We start from the raw sequence: 22,575 nt of genomic DNA on the forward strand, positions 1-22,575 counted from the left end.
TGGTTCTCAAACTTTTTAAGACACGCCGCCCTTATGATGGTGGAAGATCCCCACCCCCCATTATCTCGTCATATCACAAAACGTAACCAGGATGCAAGCAAACCTAACGGATAGTTTGAAGGCATGAAAGGTTACGACTGTTTGTGAGATTTTTAAATATGAAATTCAGACTGAAACCAGAGCAATAATTATGAATTGTATGTAAATCGCGCGGAGCGCGAAAAATATCCCAGTTTAGCTCAGCTTCGCGCGCGCGCCCCCGTTCAGATGCTTTCACGCCTCCAAGGAGGGCGCGCCCCTCCGTTTGACAACCACTGCCTTAGAATTATCATGGTGATATACCAAGAAAAAGTTCGATGAAGTCCCTCCATTAATTCGATTTTTTGTACGCATTTTTTCAATATTTTTAATAAGTTTCTTTAGACTCTTGCGGTCCGCACAGAGCGGTGTTGAGGGTCGCATGAGGCCCGCGGGCCGTAGTTTGCCCACCCCTGCCCTAGTAAGTAGCAATCTCTAGTGCTCACACTACAAATGGCCCAATTCATGACCTATGTTCCACTCCATTCCTGTATAATGTAATGTATACAGTCGATTGTCAATGCTTTGCTAGTGTGACGTCATATTGACGGTCAATTTGTTACACCTCGTTTTAAAATCCGCTAGGGGGCGCCAAAATATCCGGAATTTGCTTCATAAAAATATGGCAACCATACATTACATACATATGGGGTGCGGTAGTTACGGACCGCTCTGCCCCCGTCTAATCCATCCGATTATTATTAACGGCACAAGGTTGAGGTTTCCAGAGAAGCCAGTCAATGAATATTTAATCAAATCAATACACCACGAGATTGCGATATAATGAAAAGACAGGAGGAGGGTGACGAAACGACTTGGAGTAGTCTTTGTTAATCAGACACCCACCTTGGCCTGCAGCGTGTAAATAAGAGGCATGTAGATACACAGCATTAAAGAAAGGTCGGTAATTTTCAAGATTAAGCTATATTGTCGTAAAAACTTTTCTGTGTGTCTCGCATTTTGACTATAGCAGCCAACACAGTCTGCCTAGAAAGAATAAACATTCCACATGAGATCGCGCGAAGCCAGAAGATAATTTGTTGTTGCGCGCAAAAGAATCACCCAATATCACATACATATTAAAAAGGTCGTTCTGTAGTGCTGTCGCGACCCAAATTTATACCCTTCGTGACCCTTACTTTAAGAACTCCTGATTTACAGAAATGAATCTAATTTTATGCGCAATTGTGAAAAAAACGCATGTTCCTCGTATCATTTATGACCGCAGGAGACCGTGGGGATGCTTTAGTCTAGTGGTATACAATGGGCGGATGCGCTGTTAATAGCTATTAGACGTAGGCTTAACGGGAATCTAGAATAGCTATTAGACGTAGGCTTAACGGGAATCTAGTTAATATTCCCTAGTCTTCTTGACGCAGAGATTGGCGCTGCGACTCGAAGTACGGCAACGCAACTGGTCTCAGAGACGCTGGTGTAAGTCCTGGAGAGAGTCATCTGTTCTTTGAGAACCACTGTTCTAAGGTAAATACTTCCAATGTTATATTTTATGTTTAATTTCTGGCGCGACAGCCCGATCTCAAGGCCCACGTAGTATGATAGGTTTCAAGTGCTAAACATCGCGGAAATCCTAAATGAGATTGATATAATTTTGATCACGAGTGTTATTTCAGATTGGCCTCTCCATTTTTAAACATTTCGGTGATGAGCTTATAAAAAAACGATTCGCGCGTGTCTTAGGTAGATTCGGTCTCTGTATGCGTAGAATTAGGGCATTTATATTTTATCTACACATAGTAGAAGCGTGTTTGAAGCTAACAAGATTATGATGCTGTCAGCAGTGTTTGTCCTGGAAATGAGCCAAAAGTGGATTTAGTAATTCTATGAACAGATCGCTGCTCACAGATTTAAATTTCAATCCTGTTCTAAGAATTGGGACAACCGACTTTCATATTTATAGTTTTGACAAATTGGTTATTTAGGTCGACCAGCCTATAAAATCTCGCCACTGTTTCTGACGCGTGCACGATATCATCAAATCAGTGTTTGGTTGGTTTAAATAAGCATATATATTATCTCCATGTCGTCATGTCGTCACTATATAATCAAATACCAATATTGCGTTTGGTTTATAATCCCAATTTTATATAGTGCGGCCCGCGAATGGATTCAGATGTCGAATGCGGCCCGCGAGCTCAAAAGTTTGCCCACCCCTGATCTCGGCTCTTCCTCGCCACCTCATCCGAGTAAGCTGTGTCTTACAAAAAGACTGGAAGTGCGCCGTGCTGTAGGTTGGCAGTTACGGAAAAATGCCTGGTGTAAATGGGCATAGCAGTCGACAAAACCACGACTACCACACAGCAAACAAACACGTCTCCATTACAATTGCAAACAAACACAAATAAGCTGGTCCGATTATATTAAAATATCTCTCAGATCAAATTTTTCATTCAACAATAGACAAAACCGGTTCATTTTATCGAGTTGTAGAGATACGATCGTGAAACGAAATCAATGAGAATCCAGTCAATTTCTTTTATGCACAGCAACATGGGGATCTGATTACTATTTCCGAATCTACAAATTACCACTGTGTAATTTACTTCTTTTAATTTTTAATGAACTCACGAACTACTGCATACCAAGAAACTTGTGTCATCTGTCTGGTTTGAAAAGTTCTGGCTCGTCCCAATAATCTGGATCGTGCGATAGCCCGAATGTCGGAACGTTGATATGCATTCCTTTCGGTATCGTGAAGCCGTTTATTGTGACTTGCTTGTCACAGATACGAGCATTCCTGTAACCGGTGAAACACGTGTAGCAGGACTGTCAGTGGAGACATAAGTCATGTCATAGATGTAAGGGAGGAAAATTGTTTGGGAATGCGAAAACATGTTCGCCCAAAATGATCGTAAACCAGTGGTCGGATTCAGCTGGTTCGCACCGGTTCTACAGAACCGTCCCACGAAATGTTATGAGATCTGCGAATTGGTTATCGTTAGGGTGATTTTTTTTGACACGTCAAAATTTGTCAAAATTGTAGCGTTAGGTCAAAATTTGACAAAATTGTTTACAAAGTCAAATTTTTTTTTACCTCTGCATTTCGTTTGTATCGTAGATTTTGCACTGTCGGTAAACTTATCATTTGATATTTTACAGCTTGTAGCCTACTTTATAGGCCTATCGTTGTAAACGGCCCATCGTCTGCCCCTTGTGAATCATAAACGGTCAAATAAAACAAATAGGTTGGCATGGTTTTATGGTCAACGTACCGCAATATCCTAACTGAAGCAAGACTGTTTGGGCATTGCATGGTTCTTATATCAAGAAGCGCAAGCTGAAAAATTGTGATGTAGACCAGTGGTTCTCAACCGCCGGTCCGCGACGACTTTTCTGCCGGTCCGCGAGTTATATTAGGATGTTATACCTGAATTTCAAGATACAAGATGTTGAAGGCTTGTCCATTGGTAAAATAAATCAAACGTCTAATTTTAAACTGATGAAGAACTTCGTGAGGTAAGATTAGGCGCGGAAACATGTTCGATTTGACTCAAACTTCAAGCTGTCTCCAGTGACGACATGCGAGCGACTAAACAAGTGTCAGCTGACTCGTTAAACCGTGCAATTCGTACGATCATTCGTTTTCGATTCATCAATTTTGTGGATGGCCAGGTATCGCCGTTACCATGTGTTTTCGTGCGGCGCATTGCGCTCGTAGTAGGCAACCTATAATAGTAGTGGGAAATGAGCAACATAGCTCGACAAGCTACTTGGTCGTACTCCACTACGCTTCATCTCTGGATACTGTCGAAAAGAGGAATATTATTCTATTTGGTGCGGTCGATTAATCCATGGCCTGCGGCGCGAAATTAGCTTATGTTTATCTGGGCAAGTCAATTTTACCTCGACTCGGCACTCAGCAAACACTACCATATAATCACACGAATACCATCATAAACATATTTAATTACGTATAAAACCCTCAAAATGTCACTCTCTATAGGACAGGGGTGACCAACTTACGTGCGTAGAAGGAAATTTGTGCGGCCGTGGACACGTAAGCCATCGACATGAAAGTTGAATTTACGAATTTACTCCCAAATATTTGAGATATTTTAATTAATCTTGAAATTTTTTTCGCGCTGGGCGCGATTCAATGCGAATTCTTTTTCGATTTTAATATAGTCGTAGCGCCCTATCTGATCCCCACAGTACCGATGCAAACAGCGGAGGAAAATGATGCACCCCATATAGAAATACCAACTTGGAATCATGCGCTCCTGACGAAAGAAATTTGTTTCTGGTACGTTCGGGAGATTCCAATATCTTTCCACTATACCAAAAATCCTGATTAGAGGTCAAAAATAACACACGCCACAAAGTGAATATACTGACAATTGGCCCAGCCGGGGATACATCATCATTTATAACTTGCCCAAAATTTTCAAAACCACTACCTCCATCAATTTTACCGATGAATCTGATCGCTTTTGCTGAAAAAGGTTAAATATTTGACAGTAATATGTGAAGTTACGAATATTAATGACGAAATTCATTCGTACGACCATAATCGATCCCACTAATTATTACTGATAACATTACCTACAGTGGTTCCCAACCGGGGGGGAATTTTGAAATTTTTAGGGAGGAATCAGGCTTAATTTTTTTAGGGGAAATCTGGCTTTGGCATTGATCGGAAGATACACTGGGTTCACGAGGTTTTCAGATTTTTATGGTGAAGAACTGTTACGTAGAAAATAGTTCTTTACAATTGTATGTTTCTATGGCGGATTTCAAGCTAGGCGTATGCTTAAATGCCGTCCGTAGATATTACACCCCATGATAAAGTGGGACTCACGAGACAATTTCGTTGGGTCCGCGACAGCCTTTCGACTAAATTGCTACTAAGCAGGAAAACGTCAACCCGAATTCAGCACAAGGCCGCTAGTGAAATTGTTAACTTTTTAAGCCAATATAAGAGCTAACGTGAAAAACATGCCGTACCAAATTCATCGATTCAACTTAAGTCCATAGCAAGCGGACTTGGTGATTTATGTTCGTCAGCGGCTACCCGACCGGTCAAAAACTGGTCAAATTTGACTGTACTTTACCAAAGTTTAGTGTGGTCCGCACTCCGCATTCGCCTTAATTTGGACATATCTGAATATGTTTGGCAATTAATTGCTCAGTCAACAAATGGTTGCGCATTAAAAAGCACATTTTTTCAGTCACAGGCAACTTTTTCATAGGGGGGAATTTCAGCTCAAATATCGGCCAAGGGGGGCACGAGACGAAAAAGGTTGGGAACCACTGCATTACCACTATGTAGCGATTTTGGTGCAAGTCAATATGAAAAAGTAGATTAGTGCAGAGTTCACCAGAAATGGACAATGGCATGGACGGTTTACCATGGGTATGGAGTGTCAAGTTAGTTCAATGCGACTATGTCCTGTAATGCGGCCGTAGGCCATATAAGTAATCGAAATGCGGCCGTGAATAGCAAAAAGGTTGCACACCCCTGCTCTATAGTATCATACTTGCAGAAAGCGGCTGCATACATCACATTTGGGGTTGGTTTCGATTTTTTTAAAGTCCACCGGTCCGCCAAATATCTTTTGGAATTTTACCGGTCCGCGAGGTGAAAAAGGTTGAGAACCACTGATGTAGACAACATTGTCAGAATGAAGCAACACGTTGTGTCACCAGCAGTGTACGCACAACTTGAGTGTTGTCAGCCAACAACTGCGACTGTTGAACGTTCTTTCTCCATTCTTGGCAAGCTACTTAGTAAGGACGGACACTTTCTACCCGAGAATGTAGGAAAGTATCTTTCGTTTGTACTACAACAAATTTTAATTATTTCTACCATAATACGTGATGTAACTACTGGAATTCTTCATACGGCCAGATTTCGTTAAAATACTAGTCTTTTCAGTAAAAATTTGTCAGTTTTGAGCCAAAAACGTTTTTTCAGGCCAAACTCCTTCGTACGGACAGACAGTTTCATCCAGAACTGAAGAGAAGTAGTACAATTTTAGGAATATGTACGAAAACACCTAATTTGCATACGTGAGGTGAAAATTTTGTCAAAATTCATTTTTTTAGGTAAAAAAGTCAAAATTTTAGATTTCTTAGGTCAAAATCTTCCGTTTTTTAGGTAAGAAAACGTAAATTAACGACTGAAAAATCAATTCTGTAACAGAACCTGCCGACAAAAAATTTGAATCTGGCCACTAACGTAAACCACAAACGCACCTGCACTAATATTACACCTAAGTGTCATTACACTACGTTACGCTTCTTCTTGAAAGCAGTTGATACAAATTTAGGGCGGACTGGATTTAGGGCGGACTGGGGAAGGTAACACAACCAAGAGACGGATTTATCTATACAGAGCCAACTAGAGATACATCCCAATCAAGATATGTAGCCACTACTAATCCCCGTAAAGACCCCATTACGAAGGGATAGCACGCGATCTGACTTGCTTCATTTTGAAGAAATTATTTTTCATATCAGTGATTGTTATTACGGAAATTAACTTTATAGGTCAGTGTTGGGAACCTATGGCTCGCGAGCCATATATGGCTCTTTTGGGTATAAGATATGGCTCTTTGCCGAATATTTATTTTTGTACTGAATTAATCAATATTGCAGCGACTTGTTGGTAAATTTTCATCACGTCCAATATAATTATTCTCGTGGCAGTATAAACATGTCTTTGAGAGGTAAAGACAATGCTGTCTTGAGGTTTAGGGGCTCACACCCTCTTTTGAAATTGATCAAATTTAAGTAGCTGTCACGCCGGCGGCCAATGCCCCTCACGAATTCTATGTACCCGACTCCAAATCTTGAACTGTGCGATAAGTTGATTAATCAAAGAGCATAGCAGACATTGTGACGCCCATTTTAAAACGCAGTTTTCAAATACAAATTGTCTTGCTGATCTACGGCGCGAAATGAACTGTTGTTGATGTGACATCCACAATTACAAATTCTAATTACAAACAACACCATAGCTATCCCCACGTTCTTGATTGGTAAGTATAGCTTTGTGTAGTGCCGGCGATAAAATGTATGCGTGTAGCGCAACGTCATGTTACCACCGAATACTTTGCGAATTGAGAAGTCGATAAGTATATAGATTTTCGGAATCAGAGTGACAGTCACATTCGATTAATATCAGTTGTAATAAATTCTAAGCTACTTATACGACGAATTGTGTTATCAACGGTGAGGCTTGGCCCGTCTGTGCCTTACCACTCGTTTCGAGCATTATTTTCGATCAATAAATACCAGTTTTTACAGAAAAAATATGGCGCACACGAGGAATCCCATGTATAGTGAGTTCAAATTACTGCTACCATGATGTCCCGAATTTTCGATTGTGACGTAACAGTCGATTGTCATGTATGGCTCTTTGGGAATTGAGATGGAAAAAATAGGGCCAATATGGCTCTTCGGACAAAAAAGGTTCCCGACCACTGATCTATAGGCTCCTCCTCTCAACATCATCCTTGTAATCGGTTTCTTATAAAAAGCCTGTTACAATGCGGCAGCTACGGAATAAGAATATAGAAAATTGGCCTGGTGTAAATGACCATAGTAGTCGACAAGCACCATGAATACCACAAACAAACTTAAATGTTGACCCATCGACGAAGCAAATGCTTGGTAATCGTCATAACAGGATTGGAATCGGTTTCGTAATTCTTTCGAAAATAACAAATGGACGACAAAGCGTGCGAGAATTACCTGTTGACGTCTCCTTGTACCTAGTTTAGGCTTCAGTATAATCATTATAACCACGACCACCAATAAAGTGACTGGGGGTGATGGTGAGCATCAGCGCCACCTGCGCAGGCTTTCTGGGTGCAAGTTCCACCGACGGAAGTTATTCTGCGCTCGTCGCCCCCGTTACGATGTTTTTACGGCGGCAAAAAGCTCAGAAAAAAGAACCGATAAAGACCAGAACAAAGACAAGAGCAAGAACGTGCGAATAAAAAAGGACAGACGAATAAAAGATCAATACCAAAAAGACCGTGACATCGGACACTACGCCGAGGTGCGGGATGCCAGATCAAAAAACCACAACTGGTCGTTTCGGCATCCTCCTATATAGGTCCATTACATCGCATTGTGTCTTGTATGTCGAAATGCATATTGTGTGATTGTGTTTGGTAGATAAAAATATCATCTGACGATTATCGATTGATTGAGAGCCTGTAATTTAAATCAGCTCTGATCCAGCTAATGTTACTTACATATTAATTTGGTATATCACCGGCCAGGTTGGGATTAGCAGACCAGCAGTCACAATACCAATAGAAAGTGTGTATATTAAGATTTGTGTTTTTGCGAGAATCCGAATAGGTATAGGCTACACCACGATCTACACCAGACCTGGGCATTTTACTGCCAGCGGGTCAAATAATTTCGAAAATCCAATCTACTTGTGAATGGTAATTCGGCGAATAATACCATAGGCAGCAGCCTATGTATGAATACATGTAAATGGATACGTGTTTACTTTGAGGCGTGATTATTTATGTGCATAAGTATGTAATCCAGATTCATAATATAGCAAAGTATGCTATAGTAAATAAAGTCACAGGCCGTGAAGTTAGTAATGTTACAATGGCACAAGGTTGCAACAATTGTAAAGAAAAACGCTAAAACTGAACAAATATTTATTCCAACTTGGGCCTTATACTGTTTGCGTATAATATAATCCAAACTTTTTTTGCTGTCACTGTTCTCAATTTATGACATACTGGGTCTGTGATTTAAATTGTGATTTCAATTTTTTTTATTGTGAAATGTGAATAAACTCTCCCTCTCTCATCACCTAATAATAACCACTTATCAGTCTATAAAAATATCATTTATTTGCATTAAGTCCAGAAATAAAATTGATATGTCGCAGAATACAGTTTAAACATTTGACTCAGCCCGAATCAGTGTTTTCAGCTTCTCATTTCGCCCCTGGGAAAAATAATTGTCCAGCCCTGGGCAATGTTCCCTCTAAGCTGCGCAGTGCTGACACGGTCTCTGCGCACATAAAATCTGAGTTGCGCACAAAAAATCAGAAGCGTTGACCTTTTGTTTAGTCGTTACGCACTGTTGTCCAAGGGTCTGCGCAGTGAGTTGGTGAGAGTGCGCAGACTCGCAGTGAGTTGGTGAGTGTGCGCAGACTCGTCAAAAATTAGATGGAACATTGGCCCTGAGCTATACTGAGCAGCTGAATGCGTGGACTGGCCTGATTTCTAATTGCTATTCTCGCAACCTGTCGCGCAGTCTGCCGTGTTAATTAATTCGATAGCAATGGTATCCGACTGTCTGAGGTTCATCTGGACTCAGCCAATCATTTATTGAAATGTGACCCGCGACGCGAAAAGTTACCTGGAATTCAGAACATATGGCCTACATTTGAAGGTTAATCCGTGGACTAAAACTATAAGCTGTATAAACTGAACCGGACATTCGTTCACTGTTAAGCCTGTATATATTTATTTACCGCGATTACGTAGTCTACGTACGTCCTATACGAGTAATAGAGATTCAAAATAAAGCCAACGTAGCAAAGTGTGCTGTAACAATTAAAGTCACTGTTTCCATATAGTTTTATTCAAACCTTCTTTGTTGGCAGTGTCACATTCACACCACATGCTTCAAATTGCGACATGATACGTTTCCAAAACCCTAATTAGTAAAACAAGTCAATCAGTGCTCGCGATGAAACGATAAACGGGCGGCATTTTAAAAAAAAATAAAGGTCAGTGACGACGGCCGAAATTCCAAGAAGATTCGGTTCACCAAATATTTGTTAACTGCAGTCAGGGGTTGACCCATCATTTAAGTTTGTGGCAAGCAGGTCGCCGTGGAGGGTAATTCAAGTCGGTATTATGGCAAAAATACGAAGACAGACACTAGGCTAAGGGAGAGCGAATTTTGGAAGCACTGCTAATTTCCATCAACAGCAAAGGCTTCACCAGCTATACACTTCTCGGGAGGCGGCGACTAAGACAAGCTTTGTGCTATCCTAAATGCATTTTAATGTCGTAATAAAAAAACGGGTCTGTAAGTTAAAAAGATTTAAAATGTATCATGTCAATCATTGTTTTGAATTATGACGGCGGATACAAATTATTTTTGTTAATTATTATCCGTCACTTTCACATTGCCTAATATCAATACATCCATTGAGCACCATGCACTTCAATTTAGAAATACAAATGATTGGGTCTCGTAATAAAGCGACATGCCGTGTAAGTGTACAAGGCGCACTTTCCTAATCAATTTCTGACATTTGGGAATCTAACACCGCTTTACTTCGGTTCATCTAATCCAGTGGTTCTTAACCTTGCCTCCAGCGCCCCCCAAGGGGCGCTGGCGATTTTGAAGGTGGCGGAAACGCTCAGGGGGCTCAGGGGGGCGGTATGGGGGGCACTGGAGAGAAATGGCTTCGCAGTAGATGATGTGGTGGTAGGACATATCCCTAATGAGTATTCAGAGAAAATTAACACCGCAAACTTCGGTATACATAGCCTACAAAATACGTATAGGTTTAATTGTCCATATGGGCGCCTAAATGACTGGCACCGAATGTTCCTGTCTTGCCAATCTGAACCCCAGAAGACGTATTCCATCTAGCAGGGAAAAATTATATGCAAGTGAAGAAATACCACTCTGAAATCGTGTGCGTCTTTTAGTTTAGTACGATTAGGCGACAGGGATATCTAAAACTAGATATTCCTGTTGAGCGATATCCCTGTTAGGCGATTCTATATTTTTTGATATAGCAGACAGGAGGTCGCGAAATAACATCATGTAACGAAGTCATGCCAACGGGTTCGCCCGCCCGAATATGTTTAATTATTAGTTACGGGCACTACAGTTTCCAAGACACCTCACAATGTTCGCTCTAAGTATTGAGGAGTCTGCGCGCACTCAACAACTCACTGCGCTTACCCTGGGGCAACAGTGCGTAACGACTAAAAAAAGTCATAACGTCGGATTTGTTGTACGCAACGTAGATTTTCTGTGCGCAGAGACCGTGTAAGCACTGCGCACGTGCGCAGCTTAGAGGGAACATTGCACCTCACTCAGCTCTACCGGTAAATCTGGTAACGTGAGCAGAGAGGACAAGAAATTGATAGCAATATATATGCAATTCCCGATCTTACTAACCGATTTTATCATGAATTATCGAAAGTTATCGCGCTTTGCACTGGCTCGCTAAACAGTACAGCTGATTCCTGGCAAAAGCGAACGACGTGATGGCGGGCGGTCGGTTCATCACCCTATGGGATCCCAACACCCAATTTTTTCGCGGGGCCTGACGAAGTGCCGTTTCGTTCCTGCCAACGGGTATACACGCCTGAAGATGTATAATTATTATTGAAGGGTCCTACCTTTTCAATCACACATCACTCAGCTTTACCGGTAAATCTGTTAACGCGAGCAGAGAGAGGGTAAAAATTGATCTCAATATACATGCAATTCCCAATCATATTGACCAATTCAATCAATAATTAGTGAAATTTTTCGCGCGTCTAGGCGGGAATAGCTGTCTCAGTAAATGGACACCCAATGTAGATGACTAGTTTCAGCAAATAGCGGATAGCCGAAAAGGGAGTCTGGGGGCGAAGCCCCCGGGAAATTTGGTTTATCACCCGATGGGGGGCCCAAGACCAACGGTTTTTTTGGGTGGGGGGGGGTCTGACGAACTGCTGTTACGGCCCTGGTAACGAATTAATTGTACCTACGGGCTCGCCCAAATATGTTTAATTATTAATGACGTGCACTTTATTTTCCCATACAACAGCTCACTCAGCGCTACTCGTAAATCTGATTACGTGGGCTGAGAGGATAAAAAGTTTATAGCGACTTATATATGTAATTACCACCTATTCATTCATGCATTATAGAAAATTTTGGTACCTAGGGCGACCAGGCCACACAAACGTTGCTGACCATCCAAATCACGCTATGGGATTCTTGGGGGCAAAGCCTTCAGAAGTTATGGGTGCGCAAGGCAATCATTTTTAGGGGGGTTGACGAAGTGCTGTTACTGCCCTCCCTCTTACTCATTGTCTTTATTACATTCCTTACAATATGAGGTTGGGGACGCTGGAGCACGATAATTTTTGAAAGGGGGCGCTGGAGGAAAAAAGGTTAAGAACCACTGATCTAATCTAATGAGTAGGGCAAGTTTTTGCAACTTTTGCAACTTTTTTCACAGCTTCCAACAGGTTCCTAGATACTCAGAATCTATGTACTATGACGTTTTAAGCTGTTTGAAGGGATTTTATAGTACTACTTTTTGCATCTTTTCTCTAGTTTTCATACAACTTTTTACTGCAACGTTTGTCAAATATTGCGAAAAAAGTAAGGGGGTGATTTACAAACATGCTATAAACTATTTCTAGTATGATTCTATTATCTTTGATTTGCGTAACAAAGAGCTATATGATGGGTTAGCTGCATCTCACGATCTATGACACAATGGCTTGCAAGCAAGAAGTACAACTTCCCCTTCCAAGTTCCAAGCACGACCGCGTCCGAACAATATGTAAATAGATCGCGTTATTAATTCTGTCGTTTAAATCTGAGACAGTTTCCCATCTCACGAATGCCCAGGCGAGACCACCGAAAATTACATTTTCACTGTGTCACCTATTTCAGGCTATTGATCTTGTTAAAGTCGCGTGTGGGTTTTTCTGCAAAGCCTTGGGTCAAGTTTGCAGACCTATGGGGTTTGGGGTGCGTTATTTGACTTGTTTCAGGAGGTATTATCGCTATGCTGTTTGGCTTTTTTTTGGGATAATTACTCCCGCATTGCGTAATTTTCTTGTTGTGTTCCTGGGAAAAAATGTAATATTTGGCGGTCTCGCCAGAATGTCCTTGAAATGACGAAGTAACAAATTTGACAGCTCTGCATGAACTAATCGGTTAAACAACTGAACCTTTCGAGTATCTCATACCCTACTAATTCAATGCATGAACTAATCGGTTAAACAACTGAACCTTTCGAGTATCTCATACCCAACTAATTCAACAAAAATTATAAATGTAACTTTTGTCAAAATTAAGCGCAACTTTCTCGCGATTTTAGTGCAACAAAAACTTGCTCTACTGATGAGTATGTGATATAACTTCATTTCTTGGATAATTTTTCCACTTTTTCAGATTTAATTATGACTGCACCCCATCGATCGGAAATTCAATACATACCAACGCACTATATAGTCCCGCCTGGCCATGTTACATTGGCGGTATTAATTTGCCTCATCTGACAACGTTCCTAACGCAAATGACTACACCCCTGTTTATGCGGACAATTTTCACCAACAAGATTAACAGAGATATCCTATCAGAAATAGTAGGACTTACGTAACGGCATTCTTTTTATTCAAGATCATTATTTCAATCATACGCGTACAAAGAGAACGTAACTATAAACCAGTAGAGATTCATATTCATATCAAAACGGCATTCTTGCGCATTCAGCATGATATAGTTACAGAACAAACAGTAAGTGTAACCATATGTTTCCTATTCCACATTTCTCCGGATAGCTCGAAGATTATAATCCACAGCCGGTCTAACGCTGACTCCAAATTCCAGCTTCAGAGGCGGTTTCTGCAATGATATTAAAAAATATTTATGATGTGCGACTGCTGTTTAAATGGCCCGTGACGTTATTCCGTAAAAGAATTCATCCTTTCTTATGCAGCTATTGAAAATACATTCGTGGATATTGCCATCTCGACAGCTGGATAATTGAAAAGGAATGCCAGAACTGCCAAGTCATGTCTAAATAACTTAAAAGCTGGTCCTTTACTGGGTGGGATATACTGTCGCGTCATATTCTTTCTAAAGATATTTCGAAGCGCAGATTTGGGAGATGAGTCTGGCTTTTCTATGGCCGATGGAGCCGGATTCGGGTTGGGATGCCAGTAAATACGAGAAATCTACACAAGGAGTTTCTGTATCGCGTAAAATTGACTAATGGTTACCGGGGTATCCTCTGTAGGTTCCAGATTAAACTGGTGAAACAGTTTGGCAATGCTGAACTTGACTTCCATCAGCGCGAATCTCATCGCAATGCAATTTCGCGGTCCTCCGCCGAACGGCTGGTAGACCATATTGTCGATTTGGCTCATGTCTTCCATTCTGCAGAGTATTGTAAAATGTAAGTTTTCGTGTATATCAGTGATGCGCTTGTGTTGGTCAACACCTAGTATTTGGTCAGTTGTCGTTCTCGCTAGTCCCATACACATTATAGTTGCTGATTTGAGGTCATATTCCAATCAGGTTCGAGCGTGAAATTGTCATGAAAACTGGCGAAATAGCCAGGGTTGTAACAAAGTCACAAGGTTCCGAGTCATAAATTAACATCACTTTTATAGTTTTAACCCGAGTGAAGTCGAATGATTGCCAATTCACCACCGAGTCAAATCCGAGTCATAGTGTTATGACTCAAGTCGAGTCCAAGTCACTGCGCTGACTGTTCAGTTCGAGTTAAAGTCTTGTTAAACCCACTTTTCCACAGTTTCTAGTTGAAGTCTTGTTAAACCCACTTTTCTACAGTTTCGAGTTGAAGTCTTGTTAAACCCACTTTTCAAACTCTGATTGGTGATATCGAATGCTTCGCATTCACAATAAACTAATTTTCCTCACATTTTGCAGTTTCTGGTCGCATTTTCATGTACCAGTACTAATAGACAAAATACCAATAGTGTGGTAACTTTAATATCAATATTCTGCGAAATTACAATGAAATACACACATTGGCTCACGTCGAGTCGAGTCAATTTCAAAATGATTCGAGTCATCAAACAGTTGCGACTCACTCGATTCATCACAACCCTGAAACTCGCCTCTGTACTGCGGTAACGGTAACTGAATAAGTGAATATATTTTAGAAAATCGCGCCAATTTGTAGTGTCATCATAGTCTTTCTGCGGTAGTTTCGAAGTGGCACGCTGTTATTTCAAACTTCATTTTCGACCTACACTTGCAGTAGGTTTGACAAGTTGAAATCACTATTTCTACTTAGAATTGAGTAGAAATTTACAGCATCACATTCACGTCTACTTGAGTGCCGATTATTACTACTTTGACCACATCTGCAGAGGACACTGTCGATAAACATGTCAGGTGACAGTGAAGAGCCTCTGAAACTTGTGGATAGATCCTAGAGTCGACCACTGTCGGGGAACGACCCACAGCCAATTGACTGCAGCAACGGGAAGTAGCCTACCGCTAAGATGCTAGCCGCCTCCGTTACCGCATTGCATGCAAACACAAATAAACTAGTCTCATTAAAATGAAATATCACTCAATAATCATATTTTTCATTCAATAGGGAACACAAATATAGCTTGCAACGGTCCTGGGTACATTTTATAAGGGACTGATACCAACGTGAAACGATCTCAACGAGACCCAGCCGATTTCTTTTATGCAGTACAATATGGGGATTGGGTTGCTATTTCCGAATCCACAAATTACCAAACTTCAATTTACTTCTTTTCATTTCTAGTGAACTCACTGTAACTACCGCATTCCAACAAACTTTCGACACTGATCTCAAACGTACCTGTCGGGTTTGAAAAGTTCTGGCTCGTCCCAATAATCAGGATCGTGCGACAGACCGAATGTCGGAACGTTGATTTGCATTCCTTTCGGTATCGTGAAGCCGTTGATTGTGACTTGCTTGTCGCAGATACGAGCGTTCCTGTAAGTGGTGACACACGTGTAACAGGACTGACACTCTGACTGTGTGTGGAGACATATACATCATAGGTGTGGTGGAATATCTTTTGGGGATGCGTAAACAATTTTGCCCAAAATGACCGTAAACCCGTGGTCGGATTCAGCCGTCCCGCATCGGGTATGCAGAACCGTCCCATGAAATGTTATGAGATCTACGAATTGGTTATCATTACTGGTTAGCGGTTACTGTCACACATTTTTTGTAATGAAACCGGCTGAAAAAAATCAATTCTATGACAGAACCGGCAGACAAATATTTTTAATCCGACCACTACTGTAGACCACAAACGAACCCGCACTTATATTACACATATGTGTCGATACACGGCGTTACGTTTCTGCTTGAAAGCGGTTGGTGCAAATTTGGGACTGGGAAGGTAACACAAGGGAATATCAGGCGATCTGTGATGCTTCATTTTGTTGAGCTGATTTGTCTGATTGTTATTGCCGGAAATTAACTGTACAGGTTGCTGTGAACATATAAAACTCAGGGGTGTCAAACTCAAATTGCGTCGCGGGCCGAATTCAAGTATTCAAATCGCTCGCGGGCCGGACCAGACAACTGATTCCAAAATTTTACCCCATGCTCTTGTGTGGCAAGATAGCGCAGTTGAGTTGGACTGGCGTTCTGTGGTATAATCCACAACTGCAACACCAATGGGTTGCGGGTTCAAGTCCGACCGAGGTCGACTCCAGAATTCCTTCCCAAGTGTTGGAGTTTTATTTAGGCTCGTCATTACCATATCATCCGTGTTAACGGTGTCTTATAAAAGCCTAGAAGTGGGCCATGCTACAAGTCGGCAGATACGGAATAAAAATGAAGAATATCGGCATGGTGTAAATGACGATAATAGTCGACAACTACCATGTATACCACAAATAAAAGCTGGTGGGCACCTGTTCTACAGAACCGTCTCACAAACTGGTATGAGATCTGCGAACTGGTTTCCATTGCTGGCTAGCGATTACTCTCTCTCACTTTTTGTTATGCAACCGGCTGAAAATATCAATTATGTGACAGAACCGGCTGAGAAAATTTTTAATTCAATCACTACGGTAGACCACAAACACCCTCGCACTTATATTACATCCATGTAACGATACACTACCACGATACAAATTTATGACTTAAGAAGGTAACACAACCAGGAGACGGTTTTATATTGCAATAGCCAACAAGCGATGTATCCCAACCACGAGATATAGCCACCAAGAGATGGTTTCATGTAGCCATTACTCATCCCCCAAAGCTGTGGTTCCCAACCTGGGGGCGGCCCCCTTGGAGGGGGCGTGAAAGAATCTGAAATGGGGCGCGAAGTAGCGGTCAAGTGAAAAAAAATTCGCGCACTGCGCGATTTACCTCCAATTCACATGTGTTTTTCTATATATATACCGAATTTAATATTTTTTAATTCTCTGATCAACAGTCATAACCTTCCATGCCATCAAACAATCTGTTGAGGTTGCTAGCATCCCGGTTGGATTTTGTGATATGATGATAAGGGGGGCGCGACATTTTTCACTATCATAAAGGGGGGCGTGTCTAAAAAAGGTTGGGAACCACTGCCATTAAGGATCCGATTACGAGAGAATATCAGGCAATCTATGTTGCTTGGTTTGGTTAAACTTATTTGTCATACGATTGTTTGTTATTATCGGAAATTGACTACACTGAGGGCGATATAGTGATTTATTGTCACTTATAGCAGTTTTAGAATAGTGAGGAAACGGTGTTGAGAATAATTTGAAACCAATAATAATAATCAATTCGCGACGAATTCAAAAACATTCGAGGGTGTGATCGTATCTCCTGCATCCCTCTCTGATACCCTACTGCAGGGGTTCTCAACCCGCGGCCCGCGACATCTTTCACTATAAACGCAATTGCCACTGGCACGATGTTACATATTAATTTGGCTACTTAGCTCTCTTAGCGCACCGTCTATGTCTCGTTTAATTACTCAGTCTTAGATGTATTCTGGTTTCTTGATATATGCTCGATTGTAGATTGTTATTGTTTTGAATCGGTATTCGGCTGGACTCTAGTTCAAGAGAATTCCGTAATGCAGTACACTCTTAAAGGGTGTTTAACTCAGATACAAAAACAAGGAACGGGAAATTAAACGGGGGAACTGGGTTTGTAACTCTGTTTGGAGCAATCAATTTGCTTTCTCAGATATAAATGGAAAACCGATGTGACATATTTGTCGAATAACAGTTTTCGTAACGACGCGTAGAAGCTTAAAATTATACCACGGCACTTTCTTCTGAAGTTATACGTATCGCCTGGTGTTAGAAAAACATTGCTAGCTAGGTGTCATGCCCACCAATCTATATTTCGAGGCGTTGTTAAAATTGTCGACTATGTTACAGACGCATGATTTAAAATTGCTTGGAATATCGCTAAACTCATGAAATTGGCCAGAGAAGGTGTGATTTCAATAAAACGTGTATTCGCTGCTTCTGATACTAACAGCAAGGACAACATCACCTGACAAATTTCGAAGTCACAGTTGTCTGATTCAACCGTGACCAGAAGAGTAACAGCAATTTCAGTCGATCTTTCATCGTATGTTTTGAAATACGTTGACGCGTAGACTACTTTAGCCTAGCATCGGACGAATCCTCTGACTCCACAGACATTACAGAGCTAATTAATTAGCTGGTTGATTTTTATCTGAGTGGAAATGCTGGCAGGGCAAACGCGGGTAGGGACCGGCGAAAAACATCAACTTAACAAAGCTGAATTCTATCTATATTGGTGCAGGGTTCCATCCATGAAAAGAAAAGGAGTAGGGTTTATTGGTTTGTTCAGAAAAACCCGGGCGCCAAACTTCTTCTCATATCACTGAGAGCTCAAAGCTTTGTAGCGAAAAAGTTACCGTAATTTTAAACTTGCTCGCTCAAGCATTGAAACAGAGACTTCGGTTCTCTGGCGTAAGGGTTTGAAGGTGCAGCATATACCGACTGGGCCACTAATGCAATGCACGCTCAATGACGGGATATGCTTGCGCCGCTGGAAGATAATATTCTCACAAAAAACTGCAATCTTACGAACTCTGTCGATTAATGCTTTAGAATGGATAAAAATATACTAAATGCCCGAATATGACTGGTAAATAGGCGATAGTAGCCTAAATTTAATAATAGCCCACTAATACATGGAAATAATGTTCTGCGGCCCGCAGCGTCTTTCGCTGTTGAAACGCGGCCCGTTATACGAGGGAAGTTGAGAACCCCTGTCCTACTGGTACTGACATACCTTATAATTGGATTGTAGATTCGTAACGTTTCGTTGACACACATGTCAAGGTATTTCATTTCGCTCACACTGTCGTAGTCAAATTTTCCCTTGAGAAAGAAATTATACCATATCAGGCAATTGGAATAAGTTTGATTCTCCGTACTATTTCATGCGTTTAAAATGATTACCCTTTTTTCATATGTATCGTCGATTTCTTTTTGCAGTTTTCTCTGAATCTCAGGATGCTGAGCCATGTTGTAGGCCACGAAGCTCATTGTGTTTCCAGTGTTTTCATACCCGGCGAGGATCATAAGTATTGAGTTACCGACAATTTCATTCCTGTCCATGCCTGTCGCGAACAAAAGTTTTTTTGAGTATTTATTTGAGTGTGAATTACGATGGATACAAGTGCGTGGAATTTATAATTTACAGTAGAAGAACCTAACGCATGGGTATACAATACGGATGGTACGCGCTACTATAAGGGTCGTGTGAACACAATGTCAAATCAAACACGAATCTTTGTATGTTTTCCTAACTGCTGCACCACATTTTCTATAAATAGTACTGATGTATTATTCGGACCATGCTTCGTTTTATGCGAAAGATGTCACTCATGACGATCTGACTGTATCGAAGAGGTTCTTAAGTTTTTTTTCTTCGTGGATCCCTAAATTATTGATTACTATAACGTTTTGTTATTTTACAAAATGTTCACACTGTAGAACCTTCAAATAATTAGCGAATACAAAAATATGACAAATCGAGGTTTTACTCTGGACACACACAACATACCGAACACATACAACACACGTCCCAGAACATCGAAGCGTAGTCCAGCCAATAAGATATCTTACCCTTTTCAACCGTCTCAGATTTTGCTTTCTCTTCAGATATTTCTCCATTCAGCATAAGTTGCATAAGGTCCACCCTTTTCGACTAAACGCACGATATAACGCATTAAAACAGTCCTCCAAGGTTTAATTTCCGAAAATGTCAATTTGTATGCATCTTTTCCATTGAGAATGTATATCACATACCTTCATTTCCGAGTCAGACTCTCGACTGTTGATAACGTGATGAGTGAGAGCTTTGAAGTATTGAACCGCTCCTTTTCCGAATAATGAAATGTTGAAATACTCTATCACCTTCTCGAATGGCGGAAAGATAACTTGAAAAAAAATACAAACAAATTTTAAATCTTTGCTGATAGTATGCGAAAATGTTGCCAAGTGAGGTACGGTGATAGATACGGCCTATATAACCGAATATGCTTTTTGTGTGGAATGCGTAGCTACAAAACCATAATATGAGATGAAGATTACTTTTTCCGTCAAAAGACAGCTCGTGTGAATCCTACGATTTATGAAGATGTCACTGGGCTATTCGTTTTGTGATGGCTCGGAAAGTAGGTTTCAAAATTCACCAGGGTGACAGATTGACGTAGTAGATCACTGCTATGTGAGATTGCGATCTCACTTGAACAAGTTCACTATCACGTCAAGGAATGGAAAAATACTGATATTCGGTGTTCCTATGTCCAATGCGTGTCCTGGTTTGATTCAGGGTGTATATTCAGATGACTCAGTCAAGACAAATAGTCTACCTACGCGTAAAAATAAGTAATGTTTACATGTTTATGAACAATACTTCAAATGGTATCTTGGTTGACGTACCTGATGTCTACTCATCACATTTGCCAGGGGTTGAGTCGTTTATAATGGGATGTATGTATCTTTCATTAGTGTAATTATTCATATCAAAGTTTGGAAATTCAAGTTCTTTTAAATCAACGGTAGCGATACCACGTTACAATATTTTAAGATATCGATATAGCCACATAGTAGTCGCGTAGACGAGTCTAGAACACAATGTTCCAAGTTCAATACGCGCTCGCCCATCGAGCCAATATATTATACTCACAGCATAGAAAGATCAAGGGACTAAAGAAGGTTCCGGAAAATAATTTCTTGGCTTGTTTGGCAATTTCAGGCTCCTGCACTGAATCGTCTTGTGAGTTGACTTCTGTGCTGAACGCTGATGAGCAAATGATATCGAGGGAGAGTCGGGAGAATATCCTGGATAACAAAATGCAATTCCTGTTTACACTTGTGATTCTGACCATATTATCATTATGGTGATAGTTAGGCTACTATCAGCATCAGCATATAAGAAATTGTATATATGATTTTCCTGATGCTCTGCACATTACCAATAAATTAGTAGATATACAGCAGACTTCGAATTATTCGGACACTTTATTTCCGCTCACTTTTGACCGAAGTAAGCGTAGAAACGGGTTTGTCCCAAATACGCGAAAAATCAACTGTTTTTTCCATGGTCACGCGTAAAGGCAAACAACACAATAAAATACTGCACGTCTAAGTAATAAATGAATTGAAGCTGCGCTATACTGCAATATTTTGCACCGATCACACAAAACGCGGAAGAATTACGTCTTCAAGTAGGTTTATTGTACAGTATTTCGATACCAAAGAGGAGAAATATCTGAATTAACGGGAGATGTGTACGCGCAATTTTTACTTTTCTTGCGTTTCCAAGCTTTTGGGTCAATAAAGCGGTTGTCCGGGTTATATGATGCGCGAATGAAGCGGACTCGACTGCACTTCGATTGGAAACTAGAACACGGCTCATGGAATAAGTTGCACATATAACGAGAAACCTGACATCGATATAATGGTCGGCCACTGGCCCTCTCTATTTAGCTTATAGACCAGAGGTACAGATGATGGATCCGTAGGTACGAGCATGCGACATAATAGCATGCGACACTTCCGCAAGCGACAATTGGGCATGCGACACCTGAGCATGTGGGTAAAATATGGGGTTAGGGCCGGATATAGTGTAGATTGAGGATTGGATTAGGGTTGGTTTGGGGTTAGGATATATATAAGTGTTGATTCCGGAGTTAGGGTAAGTTTAGGCGTTGTGAAACCACATGCCAAAGTGTCGCATGCTGCTCTGTCGTTTTTCATTGCGTCGCATGCTCACATGTCGGGCAACCCATACAGGTGAAGCAGTATTCGTCCAATGTCTGCTACTCACGTTTTCGAGTTGAATACACCATCACTGGATTTAATTCTGCGGTCCAAAGCCGCTGCTGCGTTGTCAACACACCTATCCATGATGTAAACCATTTGTCTGAGCTTTGAAGTTGAGAATGTAGGAGTTAGAGAAGATCGAATGCGCTTCCACTGATTACCCTCGACCGCTGTGAGGCCTTCATTGAGCTCCTTGCCGTTAAGCTTGATGAGTGTTCTCTAAATTTTATGTGCGTTCTCAATGGTAGTACAAGATCATTCAATCTGCGGTAGCCGATTCGTAATGGTAATAAAATACCACCAGAGGTGGTCAGTAACGAAGTACTTCTACTTTTTGGAAGTACTCGGTAGTTTTCCTCTACTTCTGGTACTTACTCTGATTTTCTCTACTTCTACTTCGTAATATTTTGTGATCTGCTTACTTACTTTTCGCTATTTTCAGTTTGTCAA

General features: G+C 41.0%; 1 protein-coding gene across 2 annotated transcripts in view; it reads right to left on the reverse strand.

Moving 5' to 3' along the window:
- Positions 1–13,427: 13,427 nt before the first annotated feature.
- The window catches only part of LOC145436579 (cytochrome P450 3A11-like), a 171,369-nt gene continuing 162,221 nt past the window's right edge, over positions 13,428–22,575 (reverse strand). For both annotated transcript variants that reach the window (XM_080313958.1, XM_080313959.1), the window contains exons 6-14: positions 22,130–22,344; positions 20,987–21,141; positions 20,104–20,234; positions 19,921–20,002; positions 19,252–19,412; positions 19,082–19,170; positions 15,644–15,781; positions 14,058–14,214; positions 13,428–13,680 (exon numbers count right to left, since the gene is read on the reverse strand). In XM_080313958.1, coding sequence (XP_080170084.1) covers positions 13,594–13,680; positions 14,058–14,214; positions 15,644–15,781; positions 19,082–19,170; positions 19,252–19,412; positions 19,921–20,002; positions 20,104–20,234; positions 20,987–21,141; positions 22,130–22,344 — 1,215 coding nt within the window. In that variant the 3' untranslated portion in view covers positions 13,428–13,593. The remainder of the gene's footprint in view (positions 13,681–14,057; positions 14,215–15,643; positions 15,782–19,081; positions 19,171–19,251; positions 19,413–19,920; positions 20,003–20,103; positions 20,235–20,986; positions 21,142–22,129; positions 22,345–22,575) is intronic.

The sequence above is a fragment of the Botryllus schlosseri genome, chromosome 3, assembly GCF_051294905.1.
Source record: "Botryllus schlosseri isolate E-star chromosome 3, Bs_hap1, whole genome shotgun sequence".
Classification (NCBI taxonomy): Eukaryota; Metazoa; Chordata; class Ascidiacea; order Stolidobranchia; family Styelidae; genus Botryllus; species Botryllus schlosseri.